General features: G+C 51.3%; 1 protein-coding gene across 1 annotated transcript in view; it reads left to right on the top strand.

Moving 5' to 3' along the window:
* PLBD2 (phospholipase B domain containing 2) overlaps positions 1–25,868 on the top strand; it is a 33,402-nt gene extending 7,534 nt beyond the window's left edge. The window contains exons 2-12 of the mRNA XM_012469021.3: positions 3,074–3,167; positions 6,394–6,552; positions 8,249–8,349; positions 8,567–8,781; positions 15,166–15,263; positions 18,893–19,053; positions 19,637–19,732; positions 19,979–20,050; positions 21,510–21,662; positions 22,311–22,473; positions 23,031–25,868. Of these exons, the coding sequence (XP_012324444.3) occupies positions 3,074–3,167; positions 6,394–6,552; positions 8,249–8,349; positions 8,567–8,781; positions 15,166–15,263; positions 18,893–19,053; positions 19,637–19,732; positions 19,979–20,050; positions 21,510–21,662; positions 22,311–22,473; positions 23,031–23,198 (1,480 nt within the window). The 3' untranslated portion in view covers positions 23,199–25,868. The remainder of the gene's footprint in view (positions 1–3,073; positions 3,168–6,393; positions 6,553–8,248; positions 8,350–8,566; positions 8,782–15,165; positions 15,264–18,892; positions 19,054–19,636; positions 19,733–19,978; positions 20,051–21,509; positions 21,663–22,310; positions 22,474–23,030) is intronic.
* The last annotated feature ends 373 nt before the right edge of the window (positions 25,869–26,241 follow it).

The raw sequence follows: 26,241 nt of genomic DNA, 5'->3' as shown, positions 1-26,241 counted from the left end.
CTAACTTCCCACCAGACAGCCGTGGCCGAGCCTGCCTCTCCCTCATCTTGTAGCCTCTCCAAGATCTCTTTAGTGTCTTCCAGGTGCCCTCATTTTCTTACTAGAAATTGCCTTTAAAAATGCTCCCCCCTGCCCCTGGCTAGTTATAGAAATGACATGACTGAATATTTTTGTGTCCTTGGAGCAAAAATAATATATAGGACCAGAAAGGAAAAGATTGATCTGGCCACACAAAAATGAAAACGTCTGTATGGCAAGAACAAATGCAAAAGCCAATTAAAATAACAAACATGTTTTCTCTTACTATTATTTAGAGACAGGGTCATCTCTCATCCAGGCTGGAGTGCAGTGGTGTGATCGTAACTTACTGCAGCCTCAGATTCTTGGGCTCAAGTGATCTTCCTATCTCAACCTCCTGAGTAGCTGGGACTACAGGCACACCCCACTGCACCTGTAATTTTTAATTTTTTTCTTATAGACAGGATCTTGCTATGTTTCCCAGGCTAGTCTTGAACTCCTGGCCTCAAGTGATGCTCCTGCCTTGGCCTCCTAACATGCTGGGATTATAGACATCAGCCCCTGCACCTGGCCCCTCCCCTCCCTTCCCCTCCCTTCCTCTGCCTCTCCCTCTTCCCTTCCCCTCCCTCCCCTCTCCTCCCTTCCCCTCCCCACCTCTCCTCCCTTCCCCTCCCTTCTCCTCCCTTCCCCTCCCTCCCCTCCCTCCCCTCGCCTCCCCTCTCATCCCTTCCCCTCCCTTCCCCTCCCTTTCCCTCCCTCCCCTCTCCTCCCTTCCCCTTCCTTCCCCTCCCTCCCCTCCCCTCCCTTTTTCCCCTCCCATCCCCTCCCCTTCTTTTATTCTTTTTTGAGGCAGGAGTCTGGCTCTATCACCCAGGGTGGAGTGCAGTGGTGCCATCTTGGCTCACTGCAACCTCCGCATCCCAGGTTCAAGTGATTCTACCTCAGACTCCTGAGTAACTGGGACTACAGGAGTGTGTCGCCATGCCCAGCTAATTATTCTATTTTTAGTAGAGACAGGGTTTCACCATGTTGGCCAGGCTGGTCTAGAATTCCTCGAATTCTCAGCCTCCCAAAGTTCTGGGATTACAGGCAAGAGCCACTGTGCTCAGCCTCGTATTTTCAATATTAGTGACAAGCAGAGGGCTAATGTATACAGGGAATTTCACCAACCAATAAGAAAAGATTTCAAAAACCCATTAGAGAAAAATGGGTAAAGGACATGAAACAGAGAAATAGAAATGACCAATAAAAATAAGAAAATATATGTAACTTAACTAATTTAAACATCGTAAGCACCTTGGAACTTTTGCAACTAACACCTTGTTTGCTAGTGATGATTTTAATGAGGAGTGGGCAAATGGAAGTTTGCTCACTCTAGAGACTCAGTCTGTGACCTGCTGTGGTTCCAGGACTGGCAGTGCTGGCATTACCTGGAGGCTACATAGGAGTGCAGAGGTGTGGCGCAGTGGCTCACCTGGGTAATCCCATCACTTTGCGAGGATCACCTGAGGTCAGGAGTTCGAGACTGGCCTGGCCAACATGGTGAAACCCTGTCTCTACTAAATATACAAAAATTAGCTGGGTGTGCTGGTGCATGCCTGTAGTTCTGGCTACTCAGAAGGCTTAGGTGGAAGGACAGGTTCAGTCTGGGAGGCTGGAGGCTGGAGTCTGTAGTGAGCCAAGATCATGCCACTGTAATCCAGCCTGAGTGATAGAGCAAGATGCTGTCTCAAAAAAAAAGCCCCAGTGCAGTGGCCATGCTTGTAATCCCAGCACTTTGGGAGGCTGAGGTGGGCAGATCTCTTGAGGCCAGGAGTTCGAGACCAGCCTGGCCAACATAGTGAAACCCTGTCTCTCACTAAAAATACACAAATAAATTAGCTAGGTGTGGTGGCTCACACCTGTAATCCCAGCTACTTGGGAGGCTGAGGTAGGAGAATTGCTTGAACCTGGGAGGTGAAGGTTGCAGTGAGCCAGTATCATGCCAGTGCATTCCAGCCTGGGGAACTGCCAGACTCTGTCTCAGGAAAACAAAAAACTATGGAGACTCAGACCCCATCGCAGACCTGATCAGAACCTGCCGTCTACCCAGGCCTGCAGGTGACCTGCATATATATCAGAGGTGGAGAAGTGCTCCTTCAGAGGCATGGGAGCCAGCCTTCCTGGAAGTGAATCCTGCCCCTGACAACTCTATGACCTTTCAGGTGTATCTGCTAGTATTGGGCAGCAGTGCTGTGTAACAAACCAGCCCCAACCCAGTGGCTTAAACAAACAACATTGATCCTTATGGGGCAGCTCTACTTCATGCTGCAACTCTGCAGACCTGGTGTGCCTGTGTGACTCTCATAGCCCTAGGACAAGTAGGCTGGCCGGTGTGTGTTCTTCCCATAGTGATGGCAGAGGTACAAAAGGGCAAGTGAGGCTTCCTGAAGGCTAATCTTACAACCAGCATGCTGTCAATTCCACTGACATCCTATTGGCCAAAGCAGGTCACATGACACAACCAAACCCAAATGAAGGAGCAGACAAGGACATTTGACTATTGGTGGAGGAATGCAGTCACGTGGCAGAGGGCATGGACATGGGAATGAGGGTGGCATGTGACATAAGTTTGTGTTTTAATTTCCTCCTCTTCTGCAAGAGGACAAGATGGGGATGATAACCCTGCCCACCTTGGAGGATTATAAGATTATCACAGGGACTCAATTAGTTAATAGACATGAAAGTGGCTAGAACATGGCTTGGCACAGAGCCAGAATCTCATCCTCGATGGATGTTAGCTGGTGTTACTGTGGGTGAGGTAATGTAGATGGGTCCAGCATTTTTGGGGGAGGCTGTTTGTCAATATCTACAAAAATTAAAAATACATATGGCCTTTGAGCCAGTAGTTCCTATTGGAGGGATTCAATCCTGCAAGCTTGCAAAGACGGACAGACGGAGATTCACGTGAGCATCTGCTGACCACTGTGTCATTTTCACGGTTCAAGCCTGGAGATGCTGTGTGACTAGCTGGGGGCCTCTGCCACTGACTGAGTGTCCCCTCCTTCCCCTCCAGGTGGGCCTTTCTGGAGCTGGGCACAAGTGGCCGATACAATGACAGCTTGCAGGCCTACGCAGCCGGTGTGGTGGAGGCCGCCGTGTCAGAGGAGGTAAGGGCTGAAGTGTGGACATGGGGCTCCCACCCTGCCCCACCCCAGCAGTGTGTTCTCCAGGGTGCTTTTGAGATATATGCAGAATAGGCCCCCCCACTCCTGCCGCTGCCTTCCATCTATCTGGGGAGAGAAAGTGGACATGCATTCTTTAGAAAATTACACTAGGGGCCGGCCACTGCGCCTGGCTCTCACCCACTTCTGATATTGCTGACTTTTTGAATGGATGATGTTAATTTTTATAAAGCTCAATGATGAGTAAAGCAAAATAATATGTTGTTGAGGGACTCATCACATGCAGTAAAAGCAGCTGAACAAAAGTAAGGCAGTGGGCACAACTCGAGTGCCCAGCTACTGATGAATGGATGCATAAAACGTGATCTCGCATACAGCATAAGTTTATTCGGCTATAAAAGGGAATGAAGGACTGGCATACACCAGAACATGAAAGAACCTTGAAAACATGTTAAGGAAAAAAGCCACTCACAAAAGGGCACATACTGTACGATTCTATTTGTATAAAATGTCCAGAGGCCGGGCGGGCACTCCAGCTTGGGTGACAGAGCGAGACTCTGTCTCAAAAAAAAAAAGTCCAAAATTAGCAAATCTACAGAGACAGAAAGCTGACTAGTGGGTGCCAGGACTTGAGGGGAATGAGGAGTGACTGGTGATGGGTAGGGGGTTTCTTTCTGGGATGATGAAAATGTTCTGGAGTTAGAGAGTGGTGATGGTTGCACCACCTTATGAATACATTAAAAACCATGAATTATACCTTTTTTTTCATTTTTCGAGACAGAGTCTTGCTCTGTTGCCCAGGCTGGAGTGTGGTGGTGCGATCTCGGCTCACTGCAACCTCTGCCTCCCAGGTTCAAGAGATTCTCCTGCCTCAGCCTCCCAGGTAGCTGGGATTAAGGCATGCGCCACCATGCCCAGCTAATTTTTATATTTTTAGTAGAGATGGGTTTTTGCCATGTTGTCCAGGCTGGTCTCGAACTCCTGACCTCAAGTGATCGCCCGCCTAGGCCTCCCAAAGTGCTGGGATTACAGGTGGGAGCCACCATGCCCAGCTGATTTATACATTTTTAAATGGTGAATTTTATGGTATGCAGACTATATCTCAATATAAATGAACGAATGAAAGGGAATGATAGCTACCACATTTAGGGTGGTGGGTACCTCTAGGGGTAGAGGAGGCAGGGGCTTAGGGGATGCTCAATGGTACCAGTAACATTCTAGGTTTTAGTTTGGGTGTTCATTTTATTATCTTGCATCATAACTTAGAATATGTTGTGTATTATTTCTGTGTATCAGATAGTACCTAGTGAAAATTTTTTTTTTTTTGAGACAGTCTTGCTCTGTCACCTAAGCTGCAGTACAGTGGCGCGATCTTCGCTCACTGCAACCTCTACCTCCCTGGGTTCAAACGATTCTCATGCCTCAGCCTCCAGAGTAACTGGAATTTACAGGCGCACACCACCACGCCTGGCTAGTTTTTGCATTTCTCGTAGAGACAGGGTTTTGCCGTGTTGACCAGGCTGATCTCAAACTCCTGAACTCAAGTGATCTGCCCGCCTCGTCCCAAAGTGCTGGGATTTCAGGTGTGAGCCACCTGGCCTAGGCTAGGCAGACATGCTAACAGGCATTGTCATGTGTACTTCACAGTAAACACCTGCCATTTTCCAGGAAGTCCATCAATAACTGACTTTTCCATTGATGGCCTAACCAGCGGCCCAAAGGCAGAGCACCTGCCTGTAATCCCAGGATGTTGGGAGGCCCGGGAGGGAGGATTGCTTGAGCCCAGGAGTTGGAGGCTGCAGTGAGCTAGGATTGTACCACTGTACTCCAGCCTGGTGACAGAGTGAAACTTTGTCTCAAAACACACACACACACACACACACACACACACACACACATACACACACACACGAGGTAGGCGAGGCTGTGGAGTGACAGCCGTCTCCCATGATGTAGATGGCGGTGTGCATTGGGTCACCCAAATTGGAAAACAATTTGATGTCAACTTGTGGAGTTGAACCTGCATGTGCCCTAGGACTCAGCAGCCCTCCTGCTTGGGTGTATACCCTAGGGGGGATGCATACCCAGGGGTGTGGATGAGGTGCTCAAAGCAGCCTCAAAGTGCCTTTAAAATGTCCCGGGCAGGTGAATAGCTAACTAGGTGGAGGTGTGCAGGGCAGCGTTAACAGAGCAGCGGAAATGGGTGAATCTGAGACGCCTGGAGGTGAAGGGGAAAGAGCACTCCTTCCTGTGTTGCCCAGGCTAGCCCCAAAGTCCCGGGCTCAGGCGATCCTTCCACCTCCACTTCTCAGGTAGCTGAGAATACAAGCACACACCACCATGCCCGGCTTAAGCCCCATCTTAATGTGGATTCCAGTCATGGCTCTTTGATTCACCACCTGGGTGACCTTGGGAAAGTTACTTAACCTGTGCCCTGATTTCCTCAGCTGTAAGTGGGAGTAGTGATAATAGCACCCTCCTTACAGAGTTGTGGGGGTTGAATGTGCCAGTTCATAGAAAGGTTGGTCATTACCACTAGCTATGGGTAGTGAGCCCCCTTCTGTAGAGCGGCAGCAGCCACTCCCCTCCTCCTGGGGTGCCAGCTGGGTGGCTTGTGTTACTCTGGGCCAGGCAGCTGATCTTGGCTGGGCTCACTGATGCTTCGTTCACATGTCTGGGGGCTGGCTCTCTGTCAGCTGGGGTGACGGGGACGACCAGGCTGCACGGCCTTTTGTCCCCCAGCAGGCCAGCCCAGACTCATGCAGGTGGCATTTGGGTGGGAAGTGCAGAGGGCCCCCTGAGGTCTGGGTGAAACTGGCGTGGCGTTCTCTCACCTGGTGGAGTCAGCAGGGGTGTTGCTGTTTTGTTCCCTGCTGTGTCCTCAGTGCTTAGGCTGGAACATAATAGGTACTCAAAAAACATTCATTGATTGACTAGCTGAACACATACATTGGGGTCCCCAGTAGCAGAGGTGGTGCCATCAGGTACAGGCTTTGCAGGCTAAAGGCTCTCAGGGTGACTTCCAGGGGCCTGGGGTCCCTACCAGGGGCAGAGCTGGGCAGGAAGAGGAGCCTCCAGGGAGACGATGGTATGAGCAAGGGTTCAGGTGGCCACGCCAGCAGCCTCTGCTTTGGGGCAGCCTGGGTGGGGGCTCTCAGGGAAGAGAGCACCCAGCTGCCCGCCCCCACTTCACCCACCCCCCACCCCGCAGCTCATCTACATGCACTGGATGAACACCGTGGTGAATTACTGCGGCCCCTTCGAGTACGAAGTCGGTTACTGCGAGAGGCTCAAGAGCTTCCTGGAGGCCAACCTGGAGTGGATGCAGGAAAAGATGCAGTCAAACCCAGACTCAGCTTACTGGCACCAGGTGAGCCCAGCTGCCACGCTCGGTGGGAGGGGGCTTCCAGCTGGCCAGCCGTCCTGTCCCCTGCTGTTCTGGCCAGCCTCCTGGCATGTCCAGCTGCTCAGCCACCGTGTGTCCATCATCATCTCCACCCTCCTAGCCGACCTGCCACATGTCCATCTGTCCAGTCTCCATCTGTCCACTTGCTGGAATTCCAGCCATCCACCCTAGCCTACTTACTGTCAAAGAATGACTGAAAACAGAGTCAGTTGTTGGCATGGTGTTTTACTTGCATACAAAGGAGGTTGCTTGGTAGATTGATTACGTTGGATGCAAGTAAATACAGTATGAGAAAGAGAGGAAGGGGAAAGCTGGAAAATCCCAGAGTCTGGGCACAGTGAATTTCGTTTTCCTTTCCTTGAGGGAGCTGCTGATCAGCTGGCAGCTAACGGAGAGGCCAGGCAGGTGCTCTGCCTTTGGGCCACTGACTAGGCCATCACTGGAAAAGTCAGTTATTTAATGTCAGGTGCTTACAGTGAAGTACACATGACACTCTGTGAGGTGGCCGTCAATGCCTGTTAGCATGTCTGCCTAGCATAGGCCAGGTTTGCACCATTTTCCTCTGTAGAACTTCTCAGTGTTCACCCACCCCCCTACTTACACCCTTACTAAGACAGCCTCTTCTACCACCCACCCATCTACTTGTCTGTTCCACACGTCTACCACCCACCCATCCACCCATCATGCATCTCTCTATCCATCCATCCATTTGCCCACCCACCTCTCACTCACCCATCTACCTCCATCTGTTTATTCACTCTTCCATCCAACCATTTACCTGTCTATTCTCCCACCATCCATCCATCCATCATCCATCCATCCACCCACCCACCACTCAGCCATCTACCTCCAGCTATTCATTCACTCTCCCATCCATCCATTTACCCATCTATTCTCCCACCCACCCATCCATCCATCCATCTATCCACCCACCCACCCATCTACCTATCTATCCATTCACTCTCTCATGCATCCATTCATTTACCCACCCATTCATCTATCCACCCACCTGTCCATCATCCATCCATCCACCCACCCATACTTATATATACAAATCCACCTACCCACTCATCCATGCATCCATCTACCTTCCACCTGTCAGACCACCCATCCACCCATACATACGTACATCCACCCATCCATCCACCCAACAGCCCACCCATCCATCTTGCAGATGCTTACTAAGTGCCTGGCCAAGCCCCCATGAGGGATATACCGATGATACTTTATGGTTACAGGATGTTGAGGCAAAACGATGACAATGGGGAGAAGTCAGATGCCTGTGACAGGTGCCCGAGGCAGCAATATAGTCAGTACTGAACTCAGAACAGGAGCAGCTGGCAAGAGGCCCGGCCAGGCTGGGAGGCATCCTAGAAGAGATGGCTTCTGAACTAGGCTCTTAAGTGGGGCTGATTTGGGGTTAACACATCCACCTCGCATCCTTAGGGCAGAGACATAGAGTTAATTCATTGAAAGCAAGAAGTACTCAGCATGGAGGGGTGGATGGTGGTTTGGGGGGTGTCAAAGCTGGCTGGAGTCCGGAGGGTACCCCCAAGCCTCCTGCTCTGAACCCCTAGGCCAGAGCCCCTCCCATTGACGAAGAAGGTGTGAGCCTGGAGGAGAGGCCTCACCCTCCCTCTGCCCCTGCCCCCTCCCCTAGGTGCGGCTGACCCTCCTGCAGCTGAAAGGCCTGGAGGACAGCTACGAAGGCCGTGTGAGCTTCCCAGCTGGGAAGTTCACCATCAAACCCTTGGGGTTCCTGTAAGTGCCACCCCCAGAGTGGACAGGGTGGGAAGAAGGGCCACATGCTCATAGTTGGACAGACCTGGATTCCAGTGTCAACCCTGCCACTGCCTGGCTCTGTGGCCTCAGAACAGTCAGCTGACCTCCCAGAGCCTCAGCTTTCTCCTCTGCAAAATGAGAACATAACAGCACCCACAGCGGCATGGTAACCCTCTGGTGCCCTGGCCCTCCTCAGCCTGCTGCAGCTCTCTGGGGATCTGGAAGACCTGGAGCTGGCCCTGAACAAGACCAAGATCAAATCTTCCCTGGGCTCCGGCTCCTGCTCTGCCCTCATCAAGCTGCTGCCCGGTCAGCGTGACCTCCTGGTTGCCCACAACACCTGGAACAACTACCAGCACATGCTGCGTGTCATCAAGAAGTACTGGCTCCAGTTCCGGGAAGGCCCCCAGGGTAGGTGGCTGTGGGCATGTCTGGGGGATGAGCAAGTGGGTGGGTACCCACATGGGGGTGGTCCTAGGAGGTGTGGGCCTTGGAAACCCTTCCAACACATGCAGTCACTGTAGGCACATTTCAAGAGTTCATCCTGTTTTTGTTTTTTTCTTTTTGAGTCAGGATCTTGCTCTGCTGCCCAGGCTGGAGTGCAGTGGCACAGTCGTGGCTCACTGCAGCCTTGACTTCCCAGGCCCAGGTTATCCTCCCGCCTCAGCCTTCCTAGAATCTGGAACTATAAGTATGTACCACCATACTCAGCTAATTTTTTTATGTTTTATTTTTTTAAGAGACAGAGTCTCATGATATTGCCCAGGCTTGTCTCAAATTCCCGGGCTCAAGCGATCCTTCCAACTTGGCCTCCCAAAGTGCTGCCATTACTTATGTGAGCCACTGCACCTAGCCAGTGCATCTTTTTATGCATGTTTATTGCCTTTTTAATTTTACCTATTGCTGCTTAATCAGCCACCCCAAAATCTAAAATAACAAAAGCTTAAGCAACCACTATTTATCTTTTGTTCCTGCCTCTGTGGGTCAGCTGGGTGGTTTTGGTTTTCTGGGCTGGGCCAGGCTGATCTTGGCTAGGCTCACCGATGCATCTGCAGTCCACTGGCAGGTCAGCTCGGGTGGGCTGGCTGGCCTGGGTTGGCCTCATTCTCCTGTCTGGGGTTGACTGTCAGCCAGGGTGATGGGGAAGCTGGGCCATCATCAGCAGGTGAGCACAGGCCTGTTGCATGTGGCATTGGGGTGGGATGTGGTGAAGACCTCTTGAGGCGTTGGTGAAACTGACACAGCATTCTTTTCTTTTTTTAAATTTTGAGACAGTGTCTTGCTCTGGTGCCCAGGCTGAAGTGTAGTGGTGTGATCTCAGCTCACTGCAACCTCTGCCTCCCGGGTTCAAACAATTCTCCTGCCTCAGCCTCTTGAGTAGCTGGGATGATAGGCATGTATCACCATGCCTAGCTAATTTTTGGGTTTTTAGTAGAGGCAGGGTTTACCCATATTGGCCAGGGTGGTCTTGAACTCCTGACCTCAAGTGATCTGCTCACTTTGGCCTCCCAAAGTACTTGGATTACAGGTGTGAGCCACCACGCCTGGCTTGATACAGTGTTTTTTTTTTTTTTTTAAGACAGAGTCTTGCTCTGTCACCTAGGCTGGAGTACAGTGCTCAGCTTACTGCAACTTGTACCTCCCAGGTTCAAGCAAATCTCCTGCCTCAGCCTCCTGAGTAGCTGGAATTACAGGGGCGTGCCACTGTGTCTGGCTAATTTTAGTAGAGATGGGGTTTGCCATGTTGGCCAGGCTGGTCTTGAACTCCTGACCTCAGGTGATCTGCCTGCCTTGGCCTCCCAAAGTACTGGGATTAAAGGAGTAAGCCACTGCACTGGCTGACATAGCATTCTTTACCCAAATCAAGTCTGGTGGCCAGCCCAGACTCAAGAGGTGGGAGAACAGGCTCCACCATTTGCTGTGAGAAACTGCAGAGTCATATTGCACATGGCTTGGATGCAGGCATGGGAAAAATTAGAGCTATTTTTGCTAACAACCAACTGCAGGGCGTACGTGAATACACTCTTCCTGTCAAATATGAAAACTGACTGGGCACGGTGGCCCATACCTGTAATCCCCATGCTTTGGGAGTTCAAAGCAGGAGGATTGCTTGAGCCCAGAAGGTCGAGGCTGCAGTGAGCCGTGATCACGCCACTGCACCCCAGCCTGGGTGACCATGCAAGACCTTGTCTCTAATAAAGAAAAAAAAAAGGCTGGGTACGTTGACTCATACCTGTAATCTCAGCACTTTGGAAGGCCGCGGTGGGCAGATCACGAGGTGAGGAGATCAAGACCATCCTAGCTAACATGGTGAAATCCTGTCTCTACTAAAAATACTGAAAGTTAGCCAGGTGTGGTGGTGGGTGCCTGTAGTCTCAGCTACTTGGGAGGCTGAGACAGGAGCATTGCTTGAACCCAGGAGGTTGCAGTGAGCTGAGATCGTGCCACTGCACTCCAGCCTGGGCGACAGAGTGAGACTCCATCTCAAAAAAAAAAAAAGAAAACAAAAGTTTACGGTCAAGGCCAAAGTCCTCTGTAGTGCCACGTCCTTCATCGCAGGCCCCAGCATCAACCCCAGGGATACCACTGCCAGATGTTTGCAGTACCTCCTTCTTGGCCAAATGTAAAAACTTGATGGGACCAGGAGGTGGTGAGGAGGTACGGAAGTGTCCAACCTTATTTGTTGCTAATGGGAGTATGTGTTGGCACAGCTACTTTTAAGAGGAATCCAGCTGGCATCTAATAAAATTCAAAATCCGTCACTCCAGTGATCCAGCAATTTTCTGACTCCAGTCTGTCCCTAGAGAGACATTTCAGCTTCTGCATGGGGAGTGTGTATAAGCAAGTCTGCTGCCACAGCGGTTTGGTAACAACCTAATGTCCACTCATTGAAATTCAAGTCAACTCTAAATTGACATTTACACAGGGCATCGTATACACCGTAAGTGTACAGCTTGCATTTCTTGCACATGGAACACACCTATGTACAGCAGCCGGCTGGAGAAACAGAACATTCCCAGCCCCTAGAAGCTTCCCTCATATCCCTGTCCAGGCACACCCCCACCCCAGCATCACCTCTATTCTGCTTTCTCTCTTTCTTTCTGTTTTTTTTTTTTTTTTTTTTTTTTTTTTTTTTTTGTAACAAGACAGAGTCTTGCTCTGTCACACAGACTACAGTGCAGTGGTGCGATCTGAGCTCACTGCAACCTCCACCTCTGGGTTCAAGCAATTCTTTTGCCTCAGCTTCCTGAGTAGTTGGGATTACAGGTGCATACCGCCATGCTCAGCTAATTTTTGTAGTTTTAGTAGAGACGGGTTGCACCATGTTAGCCAGGCTGGTCCTGACCTCAAGTGATCCAACCAAGAAGATACCAAGGTGCCAGACTCCTTTTAGGGGAGAAACCTCTGTTTTTCCTTACAGAGCCCTAAAAGTATAAACAGATGAGTTCCTCTGAGATTTTGTAGTGTGTTACCTGATTTTTTTTTTTTTTTGAGACAGCGTCTCTCTCTGTTGCCCAGACTAGAGTGCAGTGGCATATTCTCGGCTCACTGCAACCTTCGCCTCCTGGGTTCAAGCAATTCTCCTGCCTCAGTCTCCTGAGTAGCTGGGATTACAGGCATGCACCGCCATGCCCGGCTAACTTCTGTATTTTTAACAGAGGTGGGATTTCGTCATGTTGGCCAGGCTGGTCTCTAACTCCTGACCTCAAATGATCCAACCACCTATCCTGATTTCTCACAGCATACGTTAGGTTTGCCTGGTTTTGAATGTCATATGAATGGAATCCTGTAGTATGTGCTCATTTGTTCTGCATGTCTGTGAGATTCATCTGTATTACTGTGTATAGCTGTAGATATATCATTCTCATTGCTATATATGCATTAAAATTTTAATATCTTTTAAAAACTGCGTAAGTTATGCATGTATGTTAAGAAACATTGGAGAATCCTCCAAAACACTCTCACAATGAGAATCACTCAAACACTCCACAACCTGAAAGAGAAAATTTCTGTCAACATTTGGTTATATTTTCTTCTAGACTTTAAAAAATGTACCTTGGCTGGGCACAATGGCTCACGCCTGTAAACCCAGCAGTTTGGGAGTGCGAGGTGGGTGGATCACTTGAGGCTAGGAGTTCAAGACCAGCCTGGCCAACATAGCGAAACCCCATTTCTACTAAAAATACAAAAATTAGCCGGGCATGGTAGTGCACACCTGTAATCCCAGCTACTTGGGAGGCTGAGGCCCTAGAATTGCTTGAACCTCGAAGGGAGAGGTTGCAGTGAGGCAAGATGGTGCCACTATACTCCAGCCTGGGCGACAGAGTGAGCCTCCGTCTCAAAAAAAATTTGCAAGGCTGGGCTTCATGCATGGAATGGGGTGCTGTACCCATCATTATAGTATTATACAGAATAGTTTCATTGCTCTAAAATATTTGCTTTCTGGGTTTTTTAAAAAGCATAATTAAGGTTATACCATATGGATAATTTGCGACTTCCTTCTTTTGCTGGATAGGCTGCCTTGGAGAGTTGCCAGTGCTGCCATGTTTGGTCCGCTATGTGTTTTGTTTTTCCAAATTATTTATTTATTTTGAGACAGGGTCTCACTGTATTGCCCAGGCTGGTCTCAAACTTCTGGCCTCAGGTGATACCCCTGCCTCAGCCTCCCAAAGTGCTGGGATTTCAGGTGTGAGCCACTGCACCGGGTCCCACTTTGCCTTTTTTTTTCTTTTTCTTTCTTTTTTTTTTTTTGTGAGACCAAGTCTCACTCTGTTGCCCAGGCTGGAGTGCAGTGACACGATCTCAGCTTACTTCAGCCTCTGCCTCCCAGGTTCAAGCGCTTCTCCTGCCTCAGCCTCCTGAGTAGCTGGGACTACAGGTGCACACCCCCATGCCTGGCTAATTTTGTATTTTTAGTAGAGATGGAATTTCACTGTGTTGATGAGGCTGGTCTCAAACTCCTGAACCTGGCCTTCCAACGTGCTGTGATTACAGGTGTAAGCCACCACATCCGGCCTACTGATACCTTTCTTTTAAAGTGCAAAAACTTACTGTAGAAGAGATAATTCAGGCCGGACGTGGTGGCTCATGCCTGTAATTCTAGCACTTTGGGAGGGCGAGGCCAATGGATCACTTGAGGTCAGGAGTTCGAGACCAGGCTGGCCAACGTGGTAAAACCCTGTCTCTAGTAAAAATACAAAAATTAGCCAAGTGTGGTGGTGGATGCCTGTAATCACAGCTACTCGGGAGGCTGAAGCAAGAGAATCACTTGAACCCGGGAGGCAGAGGTTGCAGGGAGCCGAGATCACCCCACTGCACTCTAGCCTGGGCAACAGAGCATGACTCCGTCTCAAAAAAAAAAAAAGATAATTCAGAGAGCTACACCCAGAACTCTGCAGCACTGGAGGGAAGAAAGCTGGGTAGAATCCCTGCTCAGCTGTTTAACTGTTTGGCCTCTGCTAAGTTACTTAGCCTTTCTGAGTCTCAGATTTCCTTATCTGCAAAGTGGAGATGATAATTCCCTGCCCCCACATAGGGCAGTTGTAAGGAGTCAGTTTACAAGAGCACAGGGGTAATGAGCTTCCAGCATAAGCGTGAGGTCACAGTAGACCATACGTAAAACCAGACTAGCACTTGTCAAGGCATGGGCTTCAGGTATGAGGAGTTCTAGAGCAGGGATGAGGGTACCTGCAGGGGGTGCACCTGTAATCCCAGCTACTCAGGAGGCTGAAGCACGAGAATCGCTTAAACCTGGGAGGTGGAGGTTGCAGTGACCCGAGATCACCCCAATGCACTCCAGCCTGGGCAACAAGAGCTAAACTGTCTCAAAAAAAAAAAAAAAGAAAGGGACCAGTAAACAAAAACAAAATATCTGTTTGTCTATCTATTTGAGTATATATATGTATGTGTATTTACTACACACACACAGACACACACACACAGAGTTGTCCCTTGGTGTTGTCGGGGGGTTGGCTCCAGGATCCCCTGTGGAAGCTCAGGTCTCGCATGTAACATGGCGACTGTTTACATATAACCTATAGTGTCCTCCCATATACTATAATCATCTCTAGATTACTTATAATATCTAATACAATGTAAATGCCATGTTCATAGTTGTTATACTATATTTTTAAAATTTGTATTATCTTTTACTGTTTTGTTTTTTGTTTTTGTTTTGTTTTTTTTGGTTTTTTTTTTTGAGGTGGAGTCTCACTCTGTTGCCAGGCTGGAGTGCAGTGGTGCGATCTCAGCACACTGCAATCTCCGCCTCCCGGGTTCAAGCGATTCTCCTTTCTTAGTCTCCCGAGTAGCTGGGATTACAGACGCACGCCACCACACCCAGCTAAGTTTTGTATTTTCAGTAGAGATGGGTTTTCACCATGTTGGCAGGATGGTCTCGATCTCCTGGCCTCATGATCTGCCTGCCTCAGTCTCCCAAAGTGCTGGGATTACAGGTGTGAGCCACCGCACCTGGCCTGACTGTTGTTTTTCTTTAATCGTGTTTCTTTCCTAGTATTTTGGTTCTCAGTTGATGGAATCCAAGGATGTGGAACCCACAGATAATGGCGGACCAACTATAAAAGTTTTGCTGCTAGCTTTTATTTTTACTTGCACACATTCGCACTTTTCTATGTCCAATGACCTCATTTGCTAAGTGACAGAAGGGACAGAGTGGGGGCTTCCTCTGAGGCCTGCCTGCACCCCATCTTGAGATCTGAGTCTTGTCAGGTGGGGTACAGGGGCCTCCCCATGGGCCTGTCTGACCAGCATCCCCGGCTTGCTCCGCTCGCACAGGGGGCTACCCGCTGGTTCCCGGCAGCAAGCTGGTCTTCTCCTCCTACCCCGGCACCATCTTCTCCTGCGATGACTTCTACATCCTGGGCAGCGGGCTGGTGAGTCCCCTTCTCGTGTCTCCTCCATTCCAGGTGTTTGTCACATAGCAGCTCTGAGCCGGCAGAATTGATTCCTGCAGCAAGTGGGGACCAGGCTGCAGCCCGGTGCTGGGTACCCTATAGGAGCCAGGGGTGCAGCAGAGGACGAGGGGGACACATCCCCCCACCTGCCAATCAGAGCCTAGGCTCGCCCATCCCCTGCTCTGGGGACTTGGACCACCACAAGAGGGTATCTAAGTGTAGACCCCCAGGCCCCGCACAAGGCCTCCAAAGCCTGCAGCTGGCCTGGGACTCTGCATGTAACCCTGGTTGTCAGGAAAGGCTGGACTTGGGGATGTTTGGGACTATCCCTGACCTCAGTGACCGCGCTTGTTTTTATGTATTCAGGATAACTCCCCGAACCCAACCCGCTTCTCTCTCCTCCTGCCTCCCTCTTGCTTTCCCCAGAGCCCCTCTGACCTGACCAGGTTTGCTGAATAGAGGCTGTTTACAGTGTGTTGTTTTTATCTTTTTTCCTGGCTGGGGTCCAGACTTGTTTAGAAATCTGTCCCTGGCATCCCTCGCTGAGTAAGTGAACTCTTTGATCTCCAGGGCAACGCTGCAGAGGAGAAAAAACCCATCTCTTTAAAAAACACCCTTAGCGCAGAGAACGCCCAGCTCCCTGCGGGGACGGGAGGGGAGGGGACTCTTCTTGTCTGATCCTTTGCTTTTTTCTGAGTTTGGAACGAGGCAGGAGAGGGCCAGGCAGTGGGTGAGGGAACCCCTATGCTGTGGCCCAGGTGCGAAAGGGGACGGAGGCAGCTGGGGAGGGACCAGTGAAATGGTTCCACCTGGTTACCAGGAAAGGATCTGGGTAGGAAGCTTCCCTTCCTTCAGGGTTCCTAACTGTTTTTGTTCCACAGATTCCTTGGACAGTCCAAGAGGCTGGTGACCCTCTTCTCAGAATAGTGTTTTTATTATTATTATCATTTTGTTTTTCATAGTGACAGGGCCTCGCTCTGTCACCCAGGCTGGATGCAGTGGTGTGATCATGGCTCACTGCCACCTCCAACCTCCTGGGTTCAAGCGATTCTCCCACCTCACCCACCTGAATAGCTGGGATTACAGGCCCATGCCACACTCAGCTAATTTTTAAATTTTTTTGTAGAGATGAGGTCTCACTATATTTCCCAGGCTAGTCTTGAACTCCTGGGCTCGAGGGATCCTCCTGCCTTGACTTCCCAAAGTGCTGGGATTATAGGCGTGAGCCACTGAGCCTGGCAGAGTAGTGACTGATGAAGTTTTTAGATGGATAAACCAAAATGTATAGGATTATGAAGGAAACCAGTTACAGTGAAATACAGTTATCAAAATGTAAGTAAACTTTTAAGTAACATACTGAATAATAAGATCCAGCAGCAGGTATGGTAAATATTTTAAGTTAGAAGAAGCAAGGTGCATGAATGATACTTTAAGTTATGTACAGCCTTGTAATCTGATGGAAAAACATCTGTGATTTCCGATAGTGACAGTCTCAGTGACTGCTAATACCATTGTGGTGTGTCACATTAACAGTGGAAGAAAATACCAAATTTCAGGATTTTTTTTTTTTTTTTTTCAGAGATAGAGCCTCACGCTGTCGGGCAGGCTTGAGAGCAGTGGCATGATCACAGCTCACTGCAGCCTCTATCTCCCCAGCCTCATGCAATCCTCCCATCTCAGCCTCCCAAGTGCTGGGTCTATAGTTGCCTGCCACCATGCCTGGCTCATTTTTTAATTTTTTGTAGAGACAGGGTTTTGCCATGTTGCCCAGGCTGGTCTGGACCTCCTGGGCTCAAGCGATCTGCCCCCCTTGGTCTCCCAAAGTGCTGGGATTACAGGCAGGGGCCACTGTGCTCAGCCTGGATGTCCTCTTTAAAGAGAAGAAAAGGGTTCGGTGGCTCACGCCTATAATCCCAGCATGTTTGGAGGCTGAGGCGGGCGGATCACAAGGTCAGGAATTCAAGACCATCCTAGCCAACATGGTGAAACCCTGTCTCTACTAAAAATACAAAAAAAAAAAAAAAAAAAAAAATTAGCTGGGCGTGGTGGCGTGCATCTGTAATCCCAGATACTTGGGAGGCTGAGGCAGGAGAATCACTTGAACTTGGGAGGAGGAGGTTGCAGTGAGCAGAGATCGCACCACTGCACTCCAGCCTGGGTGACAAAGCAAGACTCTGTCTTAAAAATAAATAAATACATAAATAAATATATAGAAAAAAATCACATTTATGGATACGGCCATCTTTTAGCTTTATTCAGCTTCTTTTTTTTTGAGACAGGGTCTCACTCTGTTGCCCAGGTTGGAGGGCAGTGGCGCGATCTCAGCTCACTGCAACATCTGCCTCCTGGGTTCAAGTGATTCTTGTGTCTCAGCCTCTGAATAGCTGGGATTGCATGAGTTTTGTTTTGTTTTGTTTTTAACTCACAAGAACAAGGCTTTACTTTTCAAATATGCTGAAGACAGCCAAGCGTTCCAGGAGATGGAGAAGGGGGAGGAGGCAATTGGAGGCAGCAGTGGGCATCCTGCCTGCTCCAGGACTGGAGGGAGACCGAGGGTCTCTCCTGTTGTAAGCCCTCCTAGGCCTCTGACCGCTGAGTCTGCCGGGCTGACAGCCTCAAGCCATGCAACCTTTCCTGCAGAACTGTGGGAAAGGGGTGGGAATGGGAGGTTGCCCAGCTTGGTGAGGGAGTGGGTTCATGGGAGCAGCTCTTTTGGCTTCTCAGGGGCCGTTCCCCAGGGCAAAGCTAGATGCATGATACCAAATCCCACTCCGTGCTTGTCCAAGAAACGAGTAAGGAACATGTGCCTCAACTGGACATGAGTTTTTATTTTTATTTATTTATTTTTTTGAGATGGAATCTCCCTCCGTTACCCAGGCTGGAGTGCAGTGGCTTGATCTGGGCTCGCTGCAACCTCTGCCTCCTAGGTTCAAGTGATTCTCCTGCCTCAGCCTCCCCAGTAGCTGGGATTACAAGCATGTGCCACCATGCCCAGCTAATTTTTGTATTTTTAGTAGAGATGGGGTTTCACCATGTTGGCCAGAGATAGAGTCTCACGCTGTCATGCAGGCTTGGGTACTCATGGACATGAAAATGGCAACAGTAGAGCCGGGGGCTGCTAGAGGCAGGAGATAAGGAGTCTGGAACTCCTGACCTCAGGTTATCCACCGCTTTGGCCTCCCAAAGTGCTGGGATTACAGACATGAGCCACCACGCCTGGCAGATTAAGTATTTAACGCCTGTAATCTCAGCACTTTGGATGGCCGAGGTGGACGGATCACTTAAGGTCAGGAGCTCGAGACTGGCCTAGCCAACATGGTGAAACCCCGTCTTTACTAAAAATACAAAAATTAGCCAGGCGTGGTGGCACGTGCCTGTAATCCCAGCTACTAGGAAGGCTGAGGCACGAGAATAGCTTGAACCTGGGAGGCGGAGGTTGCAGTGAGCCGAGATTACACCACTTCACTCCAGTTGGGCAACAGAGTGAGACTCTGTCTCAAAACAAAACAAAACAAAACCATTTAATTTATGAGCCGTGACTGATGAAGTACGACTACTTGGTGGCAGCATGCCTAGGCTGTGCAGCACCCCCCTTGACCTTCCCACAGGTAACACTGGAGACCACCATTGGCAACAAGAACCCAGCCCTGTGGAAGTACGTGCAGCCCAGGGGCTGTGTGCTGGAGTGGGTACGCAACATTGTGGCCAACCGCCTGGCCTCGGATGGGGCCACCTGGGCAGACATCTTCAAGAGGTTCAACAGCGGCACGTGAGTGAGCTTCTGGCCCTGTGGCTTCCCCTGCACCAAAAGATAGATCAACCTCCGCTTTAACACTCAGACCCTGGGAGATCAGATGTGGCACTGGGTCACACACCCCACGCCCTCCTCTGCTTTATACATGGGGAAACTGAGGCTAGGGAAGGAAAGGATTTGCCTCTCCCCTGCAGGCTTCTCAGCCCAGGAAGGGGTGCCTTGGTGGCAGTACAGGAAGAGCACTTGGAACCTGAGGACTCTTGAGGGGACAGTGGGGAGGGCTGTTTGAGGAGGTGGACGTGGGTGGGTAGCAGGGCCTGTGAGCCGGAGGCACTGGAACTGGGCAGTGCTGGTCTTACAGCATCCAGCAGAGGAGCTGACCTAGGGAGCCATAGAATATTCTGGAACAGTCAAGCAGCATGATGAGAGAGGAGTTTGTGGACACCTGGTCATGCTGCAGCGTCAGGGTGTCAGTTGAATGGCTGGACACCCCCAGGCCCACTTTCCTTGATTCCTAGCTTTGTGGGACACTTCAGGGTCGGGGAAGCTGGGGAGGTGGCCCCAGCTCTGTTCAGTCCTCCCTCCCTGTGCCTGGCAGGTATAACAACCAGTGGATGATCGTGGACTACAAGGCATTCGTCCCAGGCGCGCCCAGCCCCGGGAGCCGGGTGCTCACCATCCTGGAGCAGATCCCGTGCGTACCCTGGGAGGGAAGAGGTGGGGCTAAGGGCAGAGAGGACTGCCAGGGTGAAGGCCTGGAGCTGTGCTGGCGCCGTGCAGGAAGGGAATGCTCTCAGGAAGGTGTGGCTGGAGGGCACTGAAGTTCAAGACTTAATCCATTCCCCAGGCAATGGGGAGCCATCGGGGTTCCCCAAGCAGGGCAGTGCCCATGGGAGCCCCTTTTCTGATCACCTCCACCCATCTCTCTTCTCGGTCTCAGCGGCATGGTGGTGGTGGCTGACAAGACCTCAGAACTCTACCAGAAGACCTACTGGGCCAGCTACAATATACCGTGCGTGCCTTCTCACCCCGCTCCCTGTCACCCTCCGTGTCCGCTTCATCCCCTGCCCAGCTCCTTCCTAGGTGTTATTTTTAAACCCACAGAACGAAGGAGCCCAGCCTACCCACTTTTCTGGCCAGGGGAGCCCAGACAGCTTGGCAGTGTAGTTGCGTGGATCAGGTCAGCAGCAATGTGAGCTCTGGTTCTGACGCCCAGAGCAGGGTGGTGTGGGGTGGCCAGGCTCAGGGCCTGACCCCTGCCAGGGTCTCTGGCTGGATCTATCTTACTGGGCTGTGCAGCCATCACCTCCTGAGGCTCACTCTCTTTACCTGCATTTTCTCATTTGAGTCTTGCAATGGCCACATGTGGTCACTAGAGTTCCTGCTCCCATCTCACAGATGATGATACTGAGGCCCTGAGAAAGTTCCTCACTTTCCCAACCTTCCCTGTTGGTGAATAGTGAAGGCAGGATTTGTTTTTAGTTTTTTGTTTTGAGACAGTCTCGCCCTGTTATCCAGGCTGGAGTACAGTGGCACAGTCTCAGCTCACTGCAGCCTCTGCTCCTGGGCTCAAGTGATGCTCCTGCCTCAGCTTCCTGAGTAGCTGGGATTACAGGCACCCGCTACCACCTTTGGCTAATTTTCTATTTTCAGTAGAGACAGGGTTTCACCATGTTGGCCAGGCTGGTCTCAAACTCCTAACCTCAAGTGATCTACCTGCCTTGGCCTCTCAAAGTGCTGGGATTACAGGCGTGAGCCACCACACCCAGACTGAAGGCAGGATTTGAAGCCATGACTTTTGGGCCCCAGAGTCCAAGCTTGGCCACCCCACCAAGCCATTCCCAGCACAAATGAAAAACATTATTGTTATCCTGAATGTCGGAGTAATTTTTTTTGTTTGTTTTTTTGAGATGGAGTCTCACTCTGTCACCCTGGCTGGAGTACAGTGGCACGATCTCAGCTCACTGCAACCTTCTCCTCCTAGGTTCAAGCGATTCTTGTGCCTCAGCCTCCCGAGTAGTTGGGATTACAGGCACGCACCACCATGCCCAGCTAATTTTTTTTTTTTTTTTGAGACAGAGTCTCACTCTGTTGCTGAGATTGGAGTGCAGTGGTGTGATCTCAGCTCACCGCAACCTCTACCTTCTGGGTTCAAGTGATTCTCTTGCTTCAGCCTCCCGAGTAGCTGGTATTACAGATGTGCACCACTGCTCCCAGCTGATTTTTGTATGTTTAGTGGAGATGGGGTTTCACCATGTTGGCCAGACTGGTCTTGAACTTCTGACCACAGGTGATCTGCCCGCCTCGGCCTCCCAAAGTGCTAGATTCCAGGCCTGAGCCCCTGTGCCCTTCCCAAATGTCATAGTTGTAAGGGATAATGTCCTGGTGTGACTTCCCCTCCCCTCCCTGGCCACAGCCTTGGCTGAGTGAGGCTAGTGGGGGTCATGGGTGACCATCCTTGTCCCTGGCAGGTCCTTCGAGACTGTGTTCAACGCCAGTGGGCTGCAGGCCCTAGTGGCCCAGTATGGGGACTGGTTTTCTTATGATGGGAGCCCCCGGGCCCAGATCTTCCGGCGGAACCAGTCACTGGTGCATGACATAGAATCCATGGTCCGGCTGATGAGGTGGGTGCCGGTTGGGCAGTGCGCTGGGGAGAGGGAGGCCGTAGGCACACAGAATTTTCTGTGCGTTTTTTGTACCAACTCATTCAAATGTTGCCGCCAGCCCCAGAGGGCCAGCAGCGGGTGGTCAAATGCTGAACGCCAGTGCAGCTGCTCAGGGGCCATGCTCCACTTGGGTCCTGTTACTGTCCTTGTAGTTAACGGGAGGGTGCTGGACATCTGTTGAGTGACCTCTAGTGCTGGGCACTGTGCTTGGTACCAGGAGCAACAGGTAGAAAACCTGTGCCCCACTGTCCCGTCTCCTGGGCGGTGCAGAAATCCATCAAGGGCTTGCACTGATGTCGATGTGTAAAGACGGCACCAAGAGAGGCTGTCTAGGGACAAACGGGTGCCTCACCTGGCTGGGGCGGCGGCATGGAGGCCTTCCCTGAGGATAGGTGCCTGAGCAGAGAGCTGAATAATGAAGGCTGCGTGACTTAGGTGAAAGGCGTCGGGACCTCAGGCAGAGGAACTGGCGGGGGCAACCTGGGGTGGGAGGGGCAGGACAAGTTGAAGGCTGGCGGCTCTTACGGGGCTGCCCGTGAGGGTTTTGGCCTCTATCTTAGCCTCTCCTTCCTGGCATGACTGTTGTTCCCTCCTTCCCCCATCCAGGTACAATGACTTCCTCCATGACCCCCTGTCACTGTGCAAAGCCTGCAACCCCCAGCCCAATGGGGAGAACGCTATCTCGGCCCGCTCTGACCTCAACCCAGCCAATGGCTCCTACCCTTTCCAGGCCCTGCGCCAGCGCTCCCATGGGGGCATAGATGTGAAGGTGCCGCCTCCTCCCTAGGGCCTGGAGGGTGGGGCCTGAGGGCTGTGGGTGGGGGTAGTCACCATCACCAGCCTGGGGGAGGGGACAGGTTGGGGCAAAGCCGATGATGGTCGGGCAGGAATCACAGTCAGAATCGGGCTGTGGTTGGGGTCACAGTAAAGGTGACAGTATGGACCGGGTGCAGTGGCTCACACTTGTAGTCCCAGCACTTTGGGAGGCCCAAGGAGGCAGATCACTTGAGGTCAGGAGTTCGAGACCAGCCTGGCCAACATGGTGAAACCCTACTACTAATAAAAAAAATTAACCAGATGTGGTGGCGGGCACCTGTACTCAGGAGGCTGAGGCATGAGAATTTCTTGAACCGGAGAGGCGGAGGTTGCAGTGAACCGAGATCATGCCACTGCATTCCAGCCTGGGTGACAGAACAGAGTCTCAAAAAAAAAAAAAAGTGACAGTTCAGAATTGAGCTCTGGGGTCAAGGTCAGGGTGGGAGGCCGGGTCCCTGGATTGGGGCAGGCTAGGGCCCCTGCTCAGCTTTGGCTCTTACCTGCCCCCAGGTGACCAGCATGTCACTAGCCAAGATCCTGAGCCTGCTGGCGGCCAGCGGTCCCACGTGGGACCAGGTGCCCCCGTTCCAGTGGAGCACCTCGCCCTTCAGCAGCCTGCTACACATGGGCCAGCCGGACCTCTGGAAGTTTGCGCCCGTTAAGGTCTCATGGGACTGAGGCTCTGTCCCTGCTCTGCTGCTTTTGCCCCTGCTGACCTTCAGCAGGGCCATCCCCAGCCCAAGGCCGCCGGACCTCCAAACCCAGCACCTTCTGGGGGCTTTATTCCCTGATCTGGGGTCTGAGTTATCTCCTCCTAGGGTGGAGCATGAACCTGATGAGGCTCAGAAGTGACCCCTCTCTCCCCCGAGGTGAGTGGGTGCTGCCGCGTCTCCTCTGCCCGCTCCCTGCCATCTCCTGCTCTCTGTTTCTGTCTCCTGCTGCTGCTCTCTTGATCTCATTCCCACCTCTGGGGCCCCTTCCTCCTGCTGCTCCTTCCTGAGGGCTTGGGAAAGTCCTGGGGTCAGGTTCTGGGGCTCCCATGGGGTGGGAAGAGACTGTTCCAGCCCCCGCCTCCCAGCTGCATTCCCACGGGTGGCTCTGGAATTGGTGAGTTTCAGCCCCAGGACCTGGACGTTATCTCCGGCTGGCACTGTTCCTCCCAGCTCCGGCCCCTCTGCTCCCTCAGGAAGCAGTCCCCTCGTTTCCCTTTCTGGGCAGCTTCCTTGAGGACAGAAACTTGAAAACAAACACACACCAAAGTTTCTGGCCATCTGTGGCTGGAGGGTCCTGAATGTCCTCCTCTCTCCAGGGCAGGCAGAGGGTCAGCCCCCACCCTTCTGCCTCAGGCCCCCACCCCACCCCAGGCCTGCCCCTCACCTTGGGGCTGTGTCCATAGTGCCCTGATGGAGGAACCAGACTGCAGTCTGTGCCACCGTTAAACAAGAGTGGCTGTGGACCGTGCTGCGCTTCTTGGGGTGGCACGAAAGGTGGGGTCAGCGCTTTTCGCCTCTCAGGTTTGGATTCTGTGCCATCCCCTACCTAGCCTCCTGTGCAGCCCTCTGTCTGTCCTTCTGTCCCTTCGCTTGTCTGCCAACATACTCACCCATTATCCATCTGCACAGCCTCCCACCCGCCCCTCCATCTTCCATCCATCCATCCACCTACCTATTCATTCATCACCCTTCCACCCACTCATCCACCCATCCATCCAGCCAACCATTCAGCCATCTCCATCTGTCAATTTTCTTTTTCTTTTCTTTTTTCGAGAGGGAGTTTTGCTCTTGTTGCCCAGGCTGTGGTGCAGTGGTGTGAGCGTGGCTTACAGCAACCTCTGCCTCCAGGGTTCAAGCAATTCTCTTGCCTCAGCCTCCTGAGTAGCTGGTATTACAGGCATGCGCCACCACGCCCGGCTAATTTTGTATTTTTAGTAGAGACAGAGTTTCACCATGTTGGTCAGAGTGGTCTCGAACTCCTGATCTCAGGTGATCTGCTGTCTTGGCCTCCCAAAGTGCTGGGATTACAGGTGTGAGCCACCATGCCTGGTCTCATCTGTTCATTTTCCATCCACTTATCTGCCCACCCATTTACTCATCCATCCAGCCATTCACTCATCCATCCACCTATGAGATCAGACAGGGAAGGAGCCTTTTTTGTGTTGGTCTGTACACCACAGTATGGCTTAGGAAGTTGTTAGCTATCCATTTATCACCCATCCACCCACTCATTCATCCACCCTCCCATCCAGCCGCCTATCCATCCATCCACCCACCCACCCATTCATCTACCCACTCACCTACCCACCCGTCCACCTACCCATTTGTCACCCATCTACCCATCCATCCATGCAATCACCCGTCCAACCATCTATCCAACCATTCATTCATCTATCCAACCATTTCCGTGTGATCATTTTCCATCCATCTACCTATCCACCCATTCACTCATCCATCCACCTACCTATCCATTTATCACCCATCTACCCATCCATCCATCTACCCACTCACCCACCTGCCCATCCAACCATTCATCCATCCATCCAACCATTTCCATCTGTTCATTTTCCATGCTTCTACCCATCTACCCATTCACTCATCCATCCACCTACCTATCCATTTATCACCCATCTACCCATCCATCCACCCACTCATCCATCCATCCATCCATCTACCCATTTATCTGCCCACCCACCCATCCATCCACCTATCTATTCATTTATCACCCATCTACCCATCTATCCACACACGTATCCGTGCATTTCATATCCATCCCCCCATTCATCCATATTTATCTACTTGCTATCCATCAGCCGTCCATCCATTCATATCCAGCCATTCATCCGGATGTTTATTGAGCACCTATGTTCTGGTCCTGTTTGGGAGCCGTGTTGACCACCAGGACCTTCCTAAGCCATACTGTGTTATACAGACCAGTACAAAAAAGGCTCGCTCCCTGCCTGATCTCGTGCAGCCTGCCTTGGAGACAAGATTCTCCCAGTGTTATGTGCTTGGAGAGAGGAAAGCACACAGCCCTGGAGTCAGAGGCCTGGCTTTGAATTCCGTCTCCACTTCTTGCTAGCTAGCTATGGACTCACCCTCTCTGAGCTTCGATTACCTCATCTGTGAAATGGGGTAATGGTGTGAGCAACATTTCCCTGGGGGATGTGATGCAGCCCATGCGGGGCCTCATGCACTCAGCACCTCTTCATTAGCAAACACTTATTGAACCCCTAGTACATGCCAGGCACTGTTATGAGGTCCTGGGGATACCTTATAACAAAAGGGACAGAAGCGTCCCTGCTCTTGTGAAGTTTACATTGGGGAGATAGTAAATACAGTAAATGAAATCTGCGGCGTGTCAGTGCTGGTAAATGCGCGGAGAGAATAAAGCAAAGTTGGGGTCTGGGGTTGGGTTCGCTTTTTCTCCTCCCTGTAGCTTCACAACCCCTGTTACCTGGGAATTGACTTGTGGTTTTATCTTATTTTTCCTTTTTGTAGAGACAGAGTCCCACTGTGCCACCTAGGCTGGTCTTGAACTCCTGGGCTCAAGTGATCCTCCTACCTCGGCCTCCCAAAGTGCTGGGATTACAGGCATGAGCCACTGTACCCAGCCCCAAGTGATTCTTAAACTTCAGTTTGAACTTGGGGTCTTCCAAAAAGTGCCCTGAGGGCGGGGTCCCCTTCATGCTCTGGAGCCAGCCCCAGTAATTCCTCTCTGATCTATG

Source organism: Aotus nancymaae, unplaced genomic scaffold (assembly GCF_030222135.1).
Source record: "Aotus nancymaae isolate 86718 unplaced genomic scaffold, 86718_ANA_hifiasm-v0.15.2.pri h1tg000021l, whole genome shotgun sequence".
Classification (NCBI taxonomy): Eukaryota; Metazoa; Chordata; class Mammalia; order Primates; family Aotidae; genus Aotus; species Aotus nancymaae.
The sequence above is the reverse complement of the archived record's forward strand: the minus strand, read 5'-3'. Positions and strand labels throughout refer to the sequence as shown.